This window comes from Scyliorhinus torazame, chromosome 2 (genome assembly GCF_047496885.1).
Source record: "Scyliorhinus torazame isolate Kashiwa2021f chromosome 2, sScyTor2.1, whole genome shotgun sequence".
In the NCBI taxonomy this organism is placed as follows: Eukaryota; Metazoa; Chordata; class Chondrichthyes; order Carcharhiniformes; family Scyliorhinidae; genus Scyliorhinus; species Scyliorhinus torazame.
This window is the reverse complement of record NC_092708.1, coordinates 113,905,952-113,922,998: the sequence shown is the minus strand read 5'-3', so window position 1 is coordinate 113,922,998 and position 17,047 is coordinate 113,905,952. Positions and strand designations below refer to the sequence as shown.

General features: G+C 40.8%; 1 protein-coding gene across 1 annotated transcript in view; it reads left to right on the top strand.

Annotated features, from left to right (window-relative positions):
• The window catches only part of gorasp2 (golgi reassembly stacking protein 2), a 75,980-nt gene extending 60,255 nt beyond the window's left edge, over nucleotides 1-15,725 (top strand). Inside the window, exons 4-10 of the mRNA XM_072475835.1 lie at nucleotides 2,288-2,374; nucleotides 3,219-3,349; nucleotides 3,762-3,894; nucleotides 5,528-5,639; nucleotides 7,243-7,332; nucleotides 8,228-8,347; nucleotides 13,472-15,725. Of these exons, the coding sequence (XP_072331936.1) occupies nucleotides 2,288-2,374; nucleotides 3,219-3,349; nucleotides 3,762-3,894; nucleotides 5,528-5,639; nucleotides 7,243-7,332; nucleotides 8,228-8,347; nucleotides 13,472-13,797 (999 nt within the window). The 3' untranslated portion in view covers nucleotides 13,798-15,725. The remainder of the gene's footprint in view (nucleotides 1-2,287; nucleotides 2,375-3,218; nucleotides 3,350-3,761; nucleotides 3,895-5,527; nucleotides 5,640-7,242; nucleotides 7,333-8,227; nucleotides 8,348-13,471) is intronic.
• The last annotated feature ends 1,322 nt before the right edge of the window (nucleotides 15,726-17,047 follow it).

The following is a 17,047-nucleotide window of genomic DNA, read 5'->3' as shown; positions in this document are numbered from 1 at the left end:
AGCTTAGTCAAGGAGCATGGCTTGGGGGAGGGCTATCGTTGGGATTTTTTTCTGTTTTATGGCTTTTTATGTACATACAAGTTTTGTAATTGATAGGTTTTTTTTTCTCTTTTGCATATGTTGATTTTACATTGGGGTGAGTTGATGGGTGGGAGGATCGTTCTGTGTTTTGGGTCTCTTTTGGTGGGAACTTATGAAGTGATATGTATATACAATATGTGCAAGTATTTGGTTGTCTTCTGCACATGTTGGTTTTGCATTGGTCTGTGTCGATTGGGGGCGGGGGGGGGGGTTACCTGGGGAGGGACCTTTTGAAAGTGTAAGGTGTGGGAGGGGTAGTTTGGGTGGTATCCTTTTCTGATGCCCAGGTGACAGTTGCTATGCTAGCTGCTAGCAAGAATGATGGTAAATGGAAGCAGTGTGGAGGAGGGGGCTGCAGTTGGGTGGGATCTGGGCTAGATGGGGATGCTGGATAGTGGGGGGGGGGGAGGTGGAGTTGGTCGGTATGGATAGGAACATGCGAGGTCTGAATGGTCTGGTCAAACGGTCGCAGGTGTTCGTGCACCAAAAAGGTTTCGAGGGCAGATGTGGCTTTGCTTCAGGAGACACATCTGTGGGTGAAGGACAAGATATGATTAAGAATGTGGGGGGAGGGGGGGGTTCATGATGGTGAGTGGGGTCCTGGCAGGAACATCAGTTGTCTTAGTCAATATATATGCGCCCAATTAGGACAATGCGGACTTCGTTAAGCTGTTAGCGCCCATCCCGAACTTGGATTCAGATCAGCTGATAATGGGGGAGGTTTTAATTGTGTGTTGGACCCTAGGGTGGAGAGGCCTAGACCCAAGACAGTGGTCAGGTCGGCGATGGCGAAGCTGGGTGGGTATTTATGGATCGGATTTGGGGGGGGGTTCTGGATCCATGGTGGTTTAGGCAACCGGGAAAGAGGGAGAGTATTCCTTCTTCTCCCATGTACATCGGGTTCTTTTTGTGTGTGTGGTGGGGAAGTCAGTGCTGTCTGAGTCATGGGAACAGAATACGCAAGAATGGTAATTTTGAACCTTATGTGGACAAAAGGGTGCAGAGACCAGAGATGTTTGATTCAGCTCTCCTGGCAGATATAAAATTCTGCGAGAAGGTATCATTGGCGATTGAAGATAATAAAGAATTGTGGAGCTTAATCAGAGCGGGATGGTTTCCATCTCCACGTTCTGGGAAGCATTGAATGCGTTGATCCGGAAGGAGGTCATTTCTTATAAGGCCCACAGGGATAAAGTTGAGGGGGAGGAGAGGTTGGCAGATGCTATTATAGAGCTGGATCGGAGGTACTCCGTGGCCCCGACTAGGGAACTGTTAGCGGAAAGGAAGAAACTAACGGGCGCAGTTTCGCCTATTGACAACAGGGACGGCAGTGGGCCTTTTTCGTCGGGTGTTCAGTATGAGTATGGGGAGAAGGCTAGTCGGCTGCTAGCCCATCTTTTGAGGCGGCAGGCGTCTGCGTGGGAGATTGCACAGGTGGGGGAGGCAGGAGGAGAGTTGGTGAGATCATAGCCATGGTCTTCAGCTTCCAATGTAAATGCCATTTGCAACTGACCTTTAAGGTTTTTTCTACCTCCATGATTTCTTTCCTGACCTTACATCTGCCTTCATCTATAAACCCTAACTTGTCTAAAAGACATGTTTTATCTTCTGCAGTAAATGCCTCACACCCATTGCCCAAGATCTTGTTGATTTGTTTACCTGTTCTTCAGGCTTACCTGTTCTCCAGGCTGTGTTGAAAATCACCATCCTGTCATTGCCTTGATTTGTAATTGAGTTGAATGTGTAATTTTGACTATCTCAGGATAGGGTTTCAGCTGGAGCTTTGCTAATATTTGGAGTCAACGCCATTAATTTACTCAAAATCCTGCAAATCTTTAAACCGCACTGAAGTAAGCATGCTGAAGTTTGCTTTGTGATATTTGTTAGTTTAGGTGAAATGATCCATCCTTAAGTGCAGCTGTGTGACATGCCACTGAAATCTGGTATGTGTTTTGCACAAAACGGATTGACAAGTTATTAATTTTTGATTATTGGAACCAAATTATTCAAATTTTTAATTGCAATAGTGAAAATTCTATTGTAGATTGCAGTATTTTAATGTGTTTGGAAATTCTTTGTTTAGGTGGACTGACTCTTAGTATGAGCAGGTTTTGAGTAACTGTTTTAAGCTCAACATTGGAGGGATCATTTATTTTTGAATAATTACACAATTTAATTATCATAATATGCTTATATTTTTAACCAGGAAGTGGAACCAAATTCTCCGGCTGCATTAGCTGGTCTTCGACCTCACACAGACTATATAATTGGAGCAGATACCGTCATGAATGAGGTAAATTGAACAGATGATATGGTTTCAAGCTTAAACATAAATAAAAGCTATGGAGGTACCTTCCAAGTCATTTCTAACTTTGATTATTCTGACAAATTATTTTTTGTAACCAAACAACACCATAAAGATTCAGCAATAGTTTGAGAAGCTGCATATATTTACATATTGTGTATCAAGACTGGAAGTTTTCTTTCTCTCTGAAGAGAGAATTTTCGGTTAGAAATTTCAGAGTTGGGGCTGCGCGGTGGTTAGCACTGCTGTCTACAGCGCTGAGGATCCGGGTTCGATCCCAGCCCCGGGTCACTGTCTGTGTGGAGTTTGCACATTTCCCCCGTGTCTGCGTGGGATTCACCCCCAAAACCCAAAGATGTGCAGGTTTGGTGGATTGGCCATGCTAAATTGCCCCTCAATTGGAAAAAAATAATAATTGGGTGCTCTAAATTTAAAATAAATAAATACATTTCAGAGTTAAAAATCGTGAATGCTTTTTAAAAAAATTGATAATTATGCGTATGTCTCAAAATACCCATATTTTCACCTTTATTTGTGAAAAAGAGACTAGCTTGAATGTGCGTCATATATCAGTGAAATGATGGGGTACCTGTGTATATGGTCAGTGAAATGATGGGGTACTTGTGTATATTGTGCGGAGAATTTCACTTAGTTTTGCTGACGCTGCATTTCATCCCTCTATTAATGTTCCAACTGAATTAGTGATCTCTAGTATTTCCTGCACACATTTTACATATCTCTTCTGATCAGCATACTTTGGGTACATGTTTTTGTACACACATTGAATGGATCAGAAAATACCATTACTAATACATTAATTTATTTCCCCTAGTCTGAAGATCTCTTCTCTCTGATCGAGACACATGAAGGAAAACCTTTGAAGCTGTATGTGTACAATACAGACACTGATAACTGCCGCGAAGTCGTTATTACGCCAAATACTACATGGGGTGGAGAAGGCAGGTAAGATGCAAACTCATTTTAAACGGAATAATTCGAATTTGGTATAAAACCAGGAAGTTCTGGACAAAAGTATCCTGTCCATAGCATTCAGACGGCAATGAGGGTGCACTTAAAAGGCATGAACTGCAGCAGTTCAAGAAGCTAGCTCACCATCATCATCTCAAGCCCACTTTGGAATGGGAAATAAGCGTCACGTACATCACACAAACAAATAAAAGGGGCCTAATACTGCGGTAGAAACCCTTTTCCCTGTAACTAACACATTTTGGGTAGATTGAATATTGAAATTTTAAAAGTGAATTCACTTTTCAAACGCTGACAGACTGCCAACTAGCTCCAGCTTTTTTTTGTTTCTCATTTTAATATTTATCTTCTAGAATTTGGTGAATAACATACAGAAATTGTCTTTAAGCCTAGGTTGTGGGATTGGATATGGCTACTTGCATCGAATTCCAACCCGTCCATTCGCAGAGGGTAAAAAAATTAGTCTTCCTGGACAGCAACCAGGTACACCAGCCAGTCCATTAAAAGATGGTTTCACAGAGGTAATATTTGATTTATTTGATCTTGAAGATACATTGAAAGGAATATTTATTTTGTATGCAGTTGAAACATTTGGAAAACTTTTATGTGGAATTGAAAAATGTGGTGGGCCATTGCATTTTAATGGTTTTTAAAAAAAAAAATGAAAAGACAACTGCAGGGATTTCAGTTGGCAATTTTAATTCATGTAAAGCTGTACAGCTTTGAAGGTAGAAAAGTGTGTAGACATTTTTAATTGTGAGAATTAATGTAATTGACACGATGAGAAATGTGACTACTTTTTAAAATAAATTTAGAGAATCCAATTATTTTTTTCTAATAAAGGGGCAAATTACCGTTGCCAATCCACCTACCTTGCACAAAATGTGAGATTACATTAATAGTTTACAGAATATTTAAAAGAATAGTTGGCAGAATTCAAGTAGGGGATTTACTTGCGCACTAGCTAGTTATCCAGTCGTACCTACATTTCTGGTGTTACAATAACCCTGTTTTGCAATCTTCAAAATCAATCTGGTGTTATGTTATTTTAAAAATGTAATTGTGTTTCAATAATACTGCCCAGCCTTGCTGCAAATATCCTCCCTGTGATTATGATCGGTCTACAAAATTATTTTTTGCTTGAAGCTTTTAATATAGTTATTTATGTAAGTAAAAATTGGAAACTTGCACTGTGCTGTTTTCCAGAGGGTTATTGCTTAAAGTATTTTAATATAATGACTGAAGTTTTAAATAGAAGCAAAATACTGCGGATGCTGGAAATCTTTTTTTTTTTAAACCGAAAATGCTGGAGAAACACAGCAGATCTGACATCCGTGGAGAGAAAAACAGAATTAACATTTGAGTCCATATGACGTTGTTTAGGGCTAAAAGGTTTCAATATATTGGCTCCAGTTTTGTCATCAGACAGGGTGGAATGTCAACCACATTGAAGTATTCTTGCAGGTAGCAATCCAAGAAATAAATTGCACTCAATTTTTAAAATTCTAATAAAAATTTTGCAGAGAGCAAAATAGATGATTGGAACATGCAGATGGGGTTACGGTCGAAGCATGGACTGGTTATAACACACAAGGAGGCCATTCAGCACACCATGTCCATGCTGGCCCCCTCGAGCAGTTCACCCACTGCCAACCCTCCACCTTTTCCCCGTAACAGCTGAAATAGCAAACTGTTTCTATCATAACAGAGAGATTTAACATTTTGCAAAAAACTGGTTCTTTAGGGCCAGTGAGGCTGTTCAGTAATTATGAACTTATTTTGCCATTTAAAAACCTGGGTTATACCGCATTCAAAAAGTTTTAACCTTTCAATGGGTTTTCTACGAGACTAATAAAAGGGCAAGTTTTCATTAGTTCAGTGATTTCTATTTGATATCAATTCACCACCCTATGGGGAAAAAGTATAGAATCATTGACCGCAACTTCTGGATTTTTGCATTTAATGCATGTGTGGACTCAGAAATTGCTGTCCGTTTTTGATGTTGCTATCACAAAATTCAAGCCATTGTGTTTACTTCTGTAATAAATGTTGCGGTGGTGTACTTTCAAATTTTGAACTAAGTGTGATTTATTGCAGGTTTAGTTTAAGTTTATTTGTTGAATACTGGTCAGATAAGCACTTCTATCTTTGCAGGTTCAGCTATCTGCTGTTACCCCATCATCTGCTGCAGCCAACCTCCAGCAGGGATTATCAGGACTCTCACTGGGTACTGGTCCCCCGTCTGTTAACCGTGTTCTTAATACAGGTATGAATTAATAGCATTTACGCAAGTACTGAAATTTACTTTTTTTTTTTAAACTTCATTCTGATATTTTTGTTTAAAATCTTTCCTCTTCCCCTGAGGGTTTTTGATATGCCAACTTGAAGCTGTGTTCTTCCAAAACCTCTAGATTACTCATCATTTTGAGTTCCCTAATCCGAAAAGACCCACTCAAATGACTCAATCGTATGAGTGCAGCTGTTCTTGTTATCTGTGCAGGGAATATCCTGTTGACCATTTCTTATTCCACATGATTGCTCATGTAAAATATTGAGAGTTGAGCCACTCTTGCTATTACAAATTGATATCAGTTTTAGATGCATTCGATGGTTCAATGGCATTAGTAACCCCGTAATAGGGGAGGGGGGTGGCGTAGTGGTATTGTCACTGGACTAGTAATCCAGAGACCTAGAGTACACTTTTCAGATCCCGCCACTGCAGATGGTGAAATTTGAATTCAATTTTTAAAAATCTGGAATTAAAAGTCTAATGATGACCATGAAACCATTGTTGAGGTTGTCGTAAAAACCCATCTGGTTCAGCAACGTCCTTTATGGAAGGAAATCTGCTATCCTTACCTGGTCTGGCCTATATGCGGTTGACTCTTAACTGCCCCTCAAGGGCAATTGGGGAGGGGCAATAAATGCTGGGACAGCCTGTGACGTCCACGTCCATTGAACGAATAAAAGAAAAGTAGTCTGACCATCTTTTATGGAATTGACTCGCTTTTTTGTATCTACTTGAATGGATAATTATCTTTGGGGAGATTTGTGACTGGTGCATCTCCTTATGCCCTGAACTAAATATTGTGGCTTTCATATGAACTTCAATCTTTCCAAATTCAGACCAAGCAAAAACTTGGGGCGCGATTCTCCGGAAATATTTTGAAGTGTTGCAGCGAGTGGGAATTGCCACGAGCTTCCCGGCGATCCGCCCAGGGAGGCTGGCAACGCTATTCAACATTACTGCATTTGAGGTCCTCGTGATAGGTTCTTTACTAATTTCCCCCCCTTTTTTCTACTGATGCTGATATCAATATGGAACTTGACCACGGCTGTTTTCTCTTCCCCCTCTCTGCAACCACGCAATGACATCCTTGACCCTGTGCCAGGGATGCAATCTACTACCCTGGAAGAAAATTCTGCCTTCCTAACTATAGAATGCCTGACCAGTTTGCTTTCCTAGTCTTCCTTCTGCTTCTCTGTACAGTTGAGCCAACTGTGGTACATAATCTACATAGTGTACCAGTGAAAGCTTGCATTGCTATATTTTATTCACTGAACCAACAATACACAATTACTCATGGTATTCTGGCTTATTACAAAAAGGAATAACTGCTTAAGAATACCTGCTAACAGTGTAAATTTTGCCTATTTCCAGCAGCAGTTATTTTTGGACAATTTCTACCTGTTCAATATATCTGGTGTAAGAATAACACGTTTCTGTGGAAATATCCTGCAAATTTTATAAGAAGGCTTTGTTTTTCCTATTTCTTCTGTTGCCCAAGAGTCTGGAAATCAATAGTTGTTTATTCAAAACATTTTGAGACTTTCTTTATTAAATTTTGATTTTATTTTTTAACTTGAAGGTGTTCCAACAGTTCCATTGTTGCCTTCATCTGTGAATTCACCACCAGGTGCAGTACCAACTAATCTAAATTCTGACCCCATCCTACCTGGTAAGTCTCTAATTATAGGATAAGAATCATGAATTGGTGTCATTCTGGAAGGAAATTTTGTTTTCTACCTAGATGTTAATTGGTTTATTGCATTTCAAAAATATATATATATTTGTCTGCAAAATGGACTGGCGATGTACTTCGTAATATATTCTCAAAATGTGCCAGACTGGAAACTTCCACTGACACAAGACAATTATTTAAAATATGGACTACTTGGTGAATATTAACTGTGCAAATGTTTGGTTAACACGGAGCTTGAAAATATTTTTCACTTCAAAACCATCCTGCCATGTTCTAACCAATAATACAAGTTCAGTGGCCTCACCTAAAAGGACTTGATGCACAGTGAGTCAATTTACTTATTTATTTCATTATTTTTAATAAATTGTGACCCAATTCTTTTTTTCCCAATTAAGGGGAAATTTAGCATGGCCAATTTACCTACCCTGCACATCTTTTTGGATTGTGGGGTGAGACCCTCGCAGACACTGGGAGAATGTGAGAACTCCACACGGACAGTGACCCAGGACCGGGATCGAACCCAGGTCCTCGGCGCGGTCAATTTCTTTTTTAAATTGGCATGTAACTTGCTTCAATAATGTAGTCCATTCATAAGTAACTTAATTTTTAAATGGTTGATAACATTATGAATTTTTAATTGCTGTTCATTTTTTGAAAGCTAAATCAATTCTGTAGGATTCTATCATCTATGCTAAATGTTGTGATGAATTGGGTAACATGAATATCCGTATTTTGCTTTTATATCAATAAGTACTATTTGAACAATTATTTATATTGTTAGCACTATAACGCTTTCTGAAAGAGGTGCCACATATATAGCATTATTCACATTATTAACATTGATAATTATATGTAATTTTAATATTTGCAGGTTTAATGCCATTACCAGGTGGACTTCCTAATTTGCCCAACATACCCAACTTGAATATCACCCTACAAAACCTTGCTCCAGTGACCTTACCAGGAATAGGTGTGATACCTCCGCCCACTGGTATGTTTCTAGGGTACTTGAAATTGAACCATTTTCATGATAAGTGGGAAGTAATTTTGAATATAATCTTCTCGTGATTTCTGTTGGTTCTTTTCCCCTTTGAAAATTTCCATCAGAGGGTAGCAAAGGTTCAGAATGTACTCGAGGTGTGGGACTTCAATGTCCATCATCAAGAGTGACTCAGTAATCTGGGAGTGCAGGACGCTCTGGATTGCGCTGAGCTCCATAAATTGAATTTTATGAGTTTGGTGGGCAGGGTTAAGGTGGATTTGCTGAGGCGGGATAGCCTTCCCTTATTGTTGACAGGCTGGGTGCAGGCAGTTAAGATGAACGTTTTGCCGTGATTTTTATTATTCTTCGGTCTTTTTGCCGAAAACCTTTGGGCTGTTGTCCTCATTTGTGTGGGGAGGTAAGGTAGCAAGGATTGGGAGGACTGTGCTCCAGAGAGGGCGACAGTTTGGGGGCATGGCCCTAACGAACTTGTTATACTATTACTGGGTGGCGAACGCTGAGAAGGTGCAAGACTGGAGTAGGGAGATGGAGGCTTTGTGGGTGTAGATGGAAGCAGGTTTTTGTGGGGTTTGCAGGCTTTGGCAATGGTGCGGCTTCCATTTGCCCCAGGGAGGTATTCGGGGAGTCTGCTGGTAGTGGCCACGCTGAAATTATGGAGGCAGTTTAGGCAACACTTTAAGTTGGGAACAGGGTCGAAGTTGATGCCGAGGGAACCAGGGGTTTGAACCTGGGAAGATGGATGCAAAATATCCGAGATGGGAGGGCCACCAGTTTGGAGTTGCGGGCAAAGTATGGGGTGCCGCAAGGTGAGGGTTTCAGGTGCGTGCAGATGCGGGATTTTGTGGATAAAGTCTCTCTGACCTTTCCAGTCGCACCGCCCTGCTCACTGCTGGAGGGGGTGTTGTTGGTGATGGAGTTAGAGGGAGTGGGGTCATCTCGCCGATTTATGGGAGGATTTTTGAGGAGGATAGGATGTCTCTTGAGGGGGTTATGGCAAAGTGCAAAGATATGCAGGTAGGTACATTGGCCATGCTAAATTGCCCTTAGTGTCAAAAAAAGGTTAGGTTGGGTTACGGGGATAGGGTGGAGGTGTGGGCTTAAGTAGGGTAGGGTGCTCTTTCCGGTGCAGACTCAATGGGCCGAATGGTCTCCTGCACTGTAGATTCTATGAAGTGGGAAGAGGAGCTGGGGATGGTGCTGGAGGAGAGACAGTGGAGTGAGGTGCTGCGGAGGGTGAATGCCTCAACCTGATGCGCGAGGCTGGGTTTGACGCAGCTAAAGGTAGTGCACAGAGCGCACCTGCTGAAGTTGAGGATGAGCCGGATGTTTGAGTGTGGAGGATATTTGTGAGTGGTGTGAGAGGGGCCCAGCCAATCACATACACTTGTTCTGGTCCTGTCCAAAGTTGGAGAAGTTTTGGGGTTATTCTTTAGCACCATGTCGGCAATTCTACATGTGGACTTGGGGCCCAGTCCACTGGGGGCAATATTCAGGGTGTCAGACTTGCCAAACTTGCAGACGGGTGTGGGGGTAGATGTTTTAGCCTTTGCCATGTTGATCACTTGCAGGCGGGTTCTGTTGGAGTGCAGGTCAGTTTCTCCACCCTGTGCCTGGGAGATATAATGGAATTCTTGTATTTGGAGATGTTTGCTCTGAGGGCGGCGAGTGAGGGGTGCTACAAGAGAGGGGCTTTATTTGTATTGCATTTTAGGGAGCTGGTTGCTGCCAACTCCTAGGGGAGAGGGGGTTGTTTTGTTTTGGGTTGGTTTTATTTTGTAAATGTTATGTGTTTTATATGTTTAATTGCTAAAATATGAATTTTTAAAAAAAAAAGACTCAGTAGCACAACCACAGACAAGAGTTGGATGCGAACACAAGAACTAGGAGCAGGAGAAGGCCATCTGGCCCCTCGAGCCTGCTCCACCATTCAGTAAAATCATGGCTGATGTTGTGGACTGTGCCCCACTTACCCGCCCGTTCACCGTAACCTTTTATTATTTTACTATTCAAAAATCTATTGACCTTTGCCTTAAAAACATTCAACGGGGTAGCCTCAACTGAATCACTGGGCAGGGAATTCCATAGGTTCACGACCCTTTGGGTGAAGAAGTTCCTCCTCAACTCAGTCCTAAAACTGCTCCCCCTTATTTTGAGGCTAAGACCCCTAGTTTTAGTTTCACCCACCAGTGGAAATAACCTCCCTGATTCTATCTTAACTATTCTTAATTTTATATGTTTCTGTAAGATCCCCTCCCTCATTCTTATTCCGATGAGTATAGTCCCAGTTTACTTAGTCTCTCCTCATAAATTAATCCTCAACTCCAGAATCAACCTTGTGAATCTCCTCTCCACACCCCCTGCAGTGCCAGTACATCCTTTCTCAAGTAAGGATACCAAAACTGTACACAGTACTTCAGTTGTGGCCTCACCAGCACCCTACACAGCTGCAACATAGCCTTCCTGTTTTTAGACTCCATCGCTCTAGCAATGAAGGACAAAATTCCATTTGCCGCCTTAATTAGTTGCTGCACCTGCAAACCTTTTGCGATTCATGCACAAGGACACCCAGGTCCCTCTGCACAGCAGCATGCTGCAATTTTTTACCATTTAAATAATAGTCCATTTTGCTGTTATTCCTACCAAAATGGACGACCTCATATTCATCAACATTGAACTCTACCTTGCCCACTCAAACTACCTATATCCCTCTGCAGACTTTCAGTGTCCTCTGCACACATGGCTCTACCACTCATTTTAGTGTCATCTGCAAACTTTGACACATTTGGCAGCAACTGAAGGACATATCTTCCAGATTGGGCATATGGCAGGTGGTGCAAGAGAGAACTAGGGGAAATCCTACTTAACCTCACCCTTGTCTACCGGTCCTGGAAATCTCTGTCCATGATAGTAACTACAGGAGTCAGCACCTCTGGGTCCTTGTGGTGACAAAGTTCCATCTTCACGAGGAGAATATCCTCCATATGTTGTGACACTACCACATTGCTAAATGGGACAGATTTAAAATAGATCTAGCAACTCAAAATTGGGCATTCATGAGGTCCTTTGGGCCATCAGCAGCAGCAGAATTGTGCTCAGCCAGATCTGTAACCTCCTTGACCTGGCATATGCCTCACTCTACCATTACATTCAAGCCAGTGGAATCAAGAAAGCATGCCAGGTGCAGCAGCATGCATATCTAAAGATGTAGTGCCAACCTGGTGCAGCTACAACACAATCAGAAATGGTGGTTGACAATCAAACAGGGGGAGGAGGCTCCACAAGTATTCCTATTCTCTATGATGAGCAAGCCCAGCATATCAGTGCAAAAGACCAAGTTGAAGCATTTGTAGCCAGCAGTGCTGAGTGGATGATCCATCTTTGCCACCTCCTGAGATCCCCAGCATCACAGATGGCAGCCTTCAGTCAATTCGGTTAACTCCATTGCGATATCAAAAAACTACTTGCGTCACTGAAAACTTCAAAGACTATGGGCCTTGTCAACATACTGGTGTGCTGGCCTGAAGGATTCTGCTCCAGCTGCACCCCTAGCCAAGCAGTTCCAGTATAGCAGCAACACTGGCATCTACCCAACAATGTGGGAAATGGCCCAGGTATGCACTGCTTGCAATAAGCAAGACAAATCCAATACAATCAATTGCCACTCCAACATCTACTCTCGATCATCAGCAAAGTGACTGACGGTGTCATTGACAGTGCTGTACAGCAATGCTTGCTCAGCAACAACCTGCTGATGTTCAGTTGGGATCCGTCCGAGTCTTTCAGCTCCAGACCTCATTACAACCTGGGTCCAAACATGGACAAAAGAAGTGAACTTGAGAGGCTAGTTGATTGTGACTGCCCTTGACATGTAGGCAGCATTTGACTTGAGTTTGGTATCAAGGAGTACTAACAAAATTGAAGTCAATGGGTACCAGAACTCTATTGGTTGGAGTCATACCTGACACAAAGGAAAACTGCTGTAGTTGTCAAAGGCCAATCATCACAACCTTGGGCATCACTGCAAGAGTTCCTCAGGGTAGTGTCCTAGGCCCAACATCTTCAGTTGCTTAATTAATGACCTTCCCTCCAGCACAAGGTCAGAAGTGGGGGTGTTCGCTGATGATTGCACAGTATTCGGTACTATTTGCATATAGTACGAATAGCAGTCCCTGCTTACATGCAGCAAGACCTGGACAACATTCAGGTTTGGGCTGATTCGTGACAAGAACATCTTAGTCATCACAAGAGAATCTGACCATCTGTCAATGATGTTTAATTGTGTTACCATCACTGAATTCCCCCACCTCCAACATTCTGGGAGTTTGTTGTTCAGAAACTAAACTGGACTAGCTGTATAAATACTGTGGCTACAAGAAGGTCAGAGGCTTGAAATTCTGCGGTGAACAACTCACTTCCTAAATTCCAGAGCCTGTCCATCTACATGGAACTAGTCAGGAATGCGATTGAATACTGGATGAATGCAGCTCCGACAACACTCCAGCTGAACCTGGATAAGCGTCTCTTTTGATCGATGCTTCATCCACCATCTTCAACATTCACTCACGCCACTACAGGTGCGCAGTGGTATGTGCCATCCACAAGATGCACGTTGCCAAGCTACCTTTAGCAACACCTTCCAAGCCCATGGCCTCTACCACCTAGAGGACAGCAGATTTATGCGAACACCACCACCTGCAAGTTTCTCTTGGGATGCACACCATCCTGACTTGGAACTGTATCATTGTTCTTTTTCTATCGCTGGGGCTCCCTTCTTAAACGGCACTGTGGGCAGATGGACTCTGCACCACCTTCTGAAGAGCTGCTAACCTTGCAAATAGCGCTCTCATGAACAAATTTTAAAAAACATGTTAATGTGTCAACACATGTCCTGTTGCAGCACTCTATTATCACTTTATTGGAAACTGCTTTCTGTTTTCAGCCTTTTTTTTTTAAATTGGCGTGTTAAATATCCATGTGACAAATTCCATTCTCTGGAAATCATAATCATAAAATGGTTACAGATTCAGTTGCAATGACACAATGCTGTGCACATATCCTTTTTCACATTATAAGAGTGCAAAATCTGAAGTAATTCTCATGTTTTCCTCCTAGGTTTTCCATCAGCTGCTCAGCTGCCGCCACTAACACTTCCTGGACTGCCCCCTCTAACAATGCCGACCAGGTTTACCCCTCAATCATCCTTGATTACTGAGGCAAAGGCTGGTCTAACTGAAACAGTTTCAGCCATCTCTCCAGGAGGAGTTGGTTTTCGTGTTTCTGCTTCTGCACCGCCTGCTGAACAAACCCCTGCTCTCATCTTGGATACTGCACCTGTTTCCATGACAACTGCTGACATCCAGGCAACTGCATCACCTAATGCAAATAATGAAGAACCATCTTCTGCTTTCGCAGCCAGACAAGCTTTTTCTGAGTCTTAACTGTAGACCTTTTCAAAGCAGGAGTTGATTAATGTATTTATTCAGCTGCAGAATGTTCTGAAATTAAAACATTGTAAAAGATAGACTGGCATGATCACATCTCAAGGAGCGTTAAAACATTGTACATAATTGTAAGGATGAGGTAAATACATACCTTTAATACAGTTGGATGGTTTACCACATTGTTAAGCAATGTGATTACTTTTGATGTAAATGGAAAATAAATTATTTTATCAAGTACAGATTCAATTACCTCTCTTCCGCTCCCCCTCCCAGCTGAGATTTGTTTCTGGTACAGCATGTGTGCTGTTCAGATACATATTTGTTGCATCAATAGATGGTATTTTGGTTGTAATCTTTTCTAGCCTGTACAATTTGCAGATCACTAGGTCAGTACTGTATCATCACACCCCACTGTTTTTAATGATTGAAGGGGAACAATGCAAGAGAAAGCTTATGTGCACCTGAAATCCAGTAGGTGTCACTGTGAACAGAACGGGGAATATATTTGAAAGCGATGATTTAGCAATAAATTCTACTGGAAAGCTTGTCCTAATTCATTTAATTTCAAATTCTGCTGGTATTTTTCAGAATAGAAGGAAAATTCTATTTTTAAAAAAATCTACCCTGTCAACTCTTGTGTGCCAAAATCTAATGTTACTTTTGTGTATATAACCTGGGAACCCTGTGACTTTGTCAGGATTTCAAGGAGTGATAAAATGAAAAAAGTAGAAATTCTTTAAATTTCATCGTGTGAAATGTTTTAAACACGTGCAATGCCATTTGCAATGCTGGTGAATAGCACTGAGTAACAATCTCCTTGAAGAAATAAGGGTGTTACATTAGAGTTTAAAAAGAATGAGGCAAGAACATATTGAGGGGCTTTTCATGTAATACAGCGATTAAGAGACTAATTTTTAAATGTTGTGGAAGCACTGTAAGTTTAAAATATCTCGGCCACTAATCCCAAGTAATTTTCAAGGCAAGATTTTCTATTTCATCTCAAACTGCTTGTTCTGACTATATTTTAACAAACCTGTTAGTATGATCATTGAAGGAGAATTTGGGAGAGGTAGGCGTACTTTTATCAGAGCAGCTGGGCTTTGAGATGAGTGGATCGGATAGTTAACTTCTGGACAGTGAACCAGAGTATCTCCTGCTATCCTGAGTTGTTGAATGTGTGATTGAGTGCGAACAAAGGCCAACAGCTAATTCAATTATGCTAATATCTATGCTGAGTGAGGTGGGGCATTTTTAGAAATAGATGCAAGAGAACTCTTAATGTTTTGATTGATTGAAATATGTTGAAGTAGAAAACAAAGACATTGGAGAAGATAGGGTAATAACTGACGAGTATTTTAAGGAAATTAGAATGTGAGACTTTATTAGTAGTGGTCAGGAGCAGGGTGTGGATCTATAAATGACTTTTATTGTAATATGAAATAAAAATCTAGTTACTAGTTTAAGGAAGAAAATTGGTGGTACCCCATTCCAAATAAGGTGGCTTGTTTTACTTTACTTCCACTACATAGCATGAATACTCTTTAAATGTAGTGTTCTACTGTAAAAACATCTTCATGAAATGTAGCATATAATTCTGTGGATAAACGTGTCTTAATCTGCCCACGTAGACATTTAAAAGAATAATTATTCGTAAGTAGTAATGGAATCTATACTGAATCAACTATTTGTATTTGAATATACTGCAGATAGTTTCAAAGCAGTATCTGCTTTGAAATTGATACAAACTAACAGCATCAATAATGCAAACGATTACATTTTACTCAAATTAGAGAAAACCCAACTTCTGCGCACACACTACTTCAGATGTTCCAAGTGTCCAAGAGGTGTCTGAATGCCAGAGAAATTTGCATCCTTTGTTTTTATGACTTTTTTTGAATTGTATAAAATTGAACTACTGAAACATGTTTTTCCTTGTTTGATCTTAATTCATTGCAGGTGTCAATGTATCGGTTTAAAATGTAATTCTTAATTATCTAGGTTATTCAATTGTCCACCTGAAACTTTGGAATGAATTAACTTTACATATTTAAAATACATTGCACATTCTAAATCAATATGTACAATATTAAAATGAATCTACTGGAATTTATCTTAGTGATCAGCACGGACATTTCTGATCAGAGTTGTTTAGGATTTTTTTAGAATAGATACCCAATGATTGGTAACAAGACTATTATTCATCTCCAGCTGATCTGGGTTTGAACTTTTTTTTGCGAACCATGAGCAAATAATTAAAATTTTGTGGGGGGACTATTGTAGGCTTTTTATATAGTTTACAGTTAGAATTTAAAATTTAACTACATACACAGTATATAATGTACACAATTGACCTTTTATAAAAAAATTGTTTAGTTCAGTGCCACAGTATCCAACTGTTATAAAAACATTTCACAATTGGGATATTTTTTTGTGTTGACCTACTTCTGCAATTGCATTATTAGGACAGTTGAATGGTGTGTCACTTCAGTGTTCAAAAAGTGCCTTTTACATGACAAAAGCATTTCTGATTTTGTAGCTTTTGGTATGTGACAATTTGTCAAGATTGTCATCCTCCATATTTTATGGCCCTTTTGTCTCTGAAGGCATTTATGAACAGTATGGAATGAATTTACTGCCATTGCCATCGGGGAAGGAAACCCTCACCTTTTGGACCTCCTTACTCACTTTGGATTAAGGTTTTACTCCAAATATTTCTTCTTTTGTCTTAGCCTCCTATGTAGCTTCTTGGGATTTTTTTCTAATGCTAAAGATGCTACATAAAAATGAGAGCTTCATTGACTGTCTCCTGAAACTTATTGTTGGTGGGCATGGTAAATGGCAGCTTTATGGAAATGTGTCAGAAACAATACCAGTGCTTTTAACCTAACCCACCTAGGTCTTCATTAGAAAGTAATATGGGGTGAGATGTAAAATGCATCCAACCAGAACACGTGCCATTCCTGCTAACTTGATTCTGTGCACATGCACAGCTAACTCTCCAAGCTGGCAGTATAGCTTTGCTGGTGCCAACCAGCACAGACCATTTGGGAATGGAGTATGCCATTCATCTCAGTTAGACAAATGACAAGTTTGTTCCGTATCCTTTTGATGCTTTTACTTGGCAAAACTCTTGTCTTGGAAGTTTGAATGATCCCAATATCTGCAATATTTTGAGGGAAACGGTTCCAAATCTTTTCCCATCAGGTAGTGAGTGTCCTTTGCAAAATTCCAAAGTTGTGATATATTG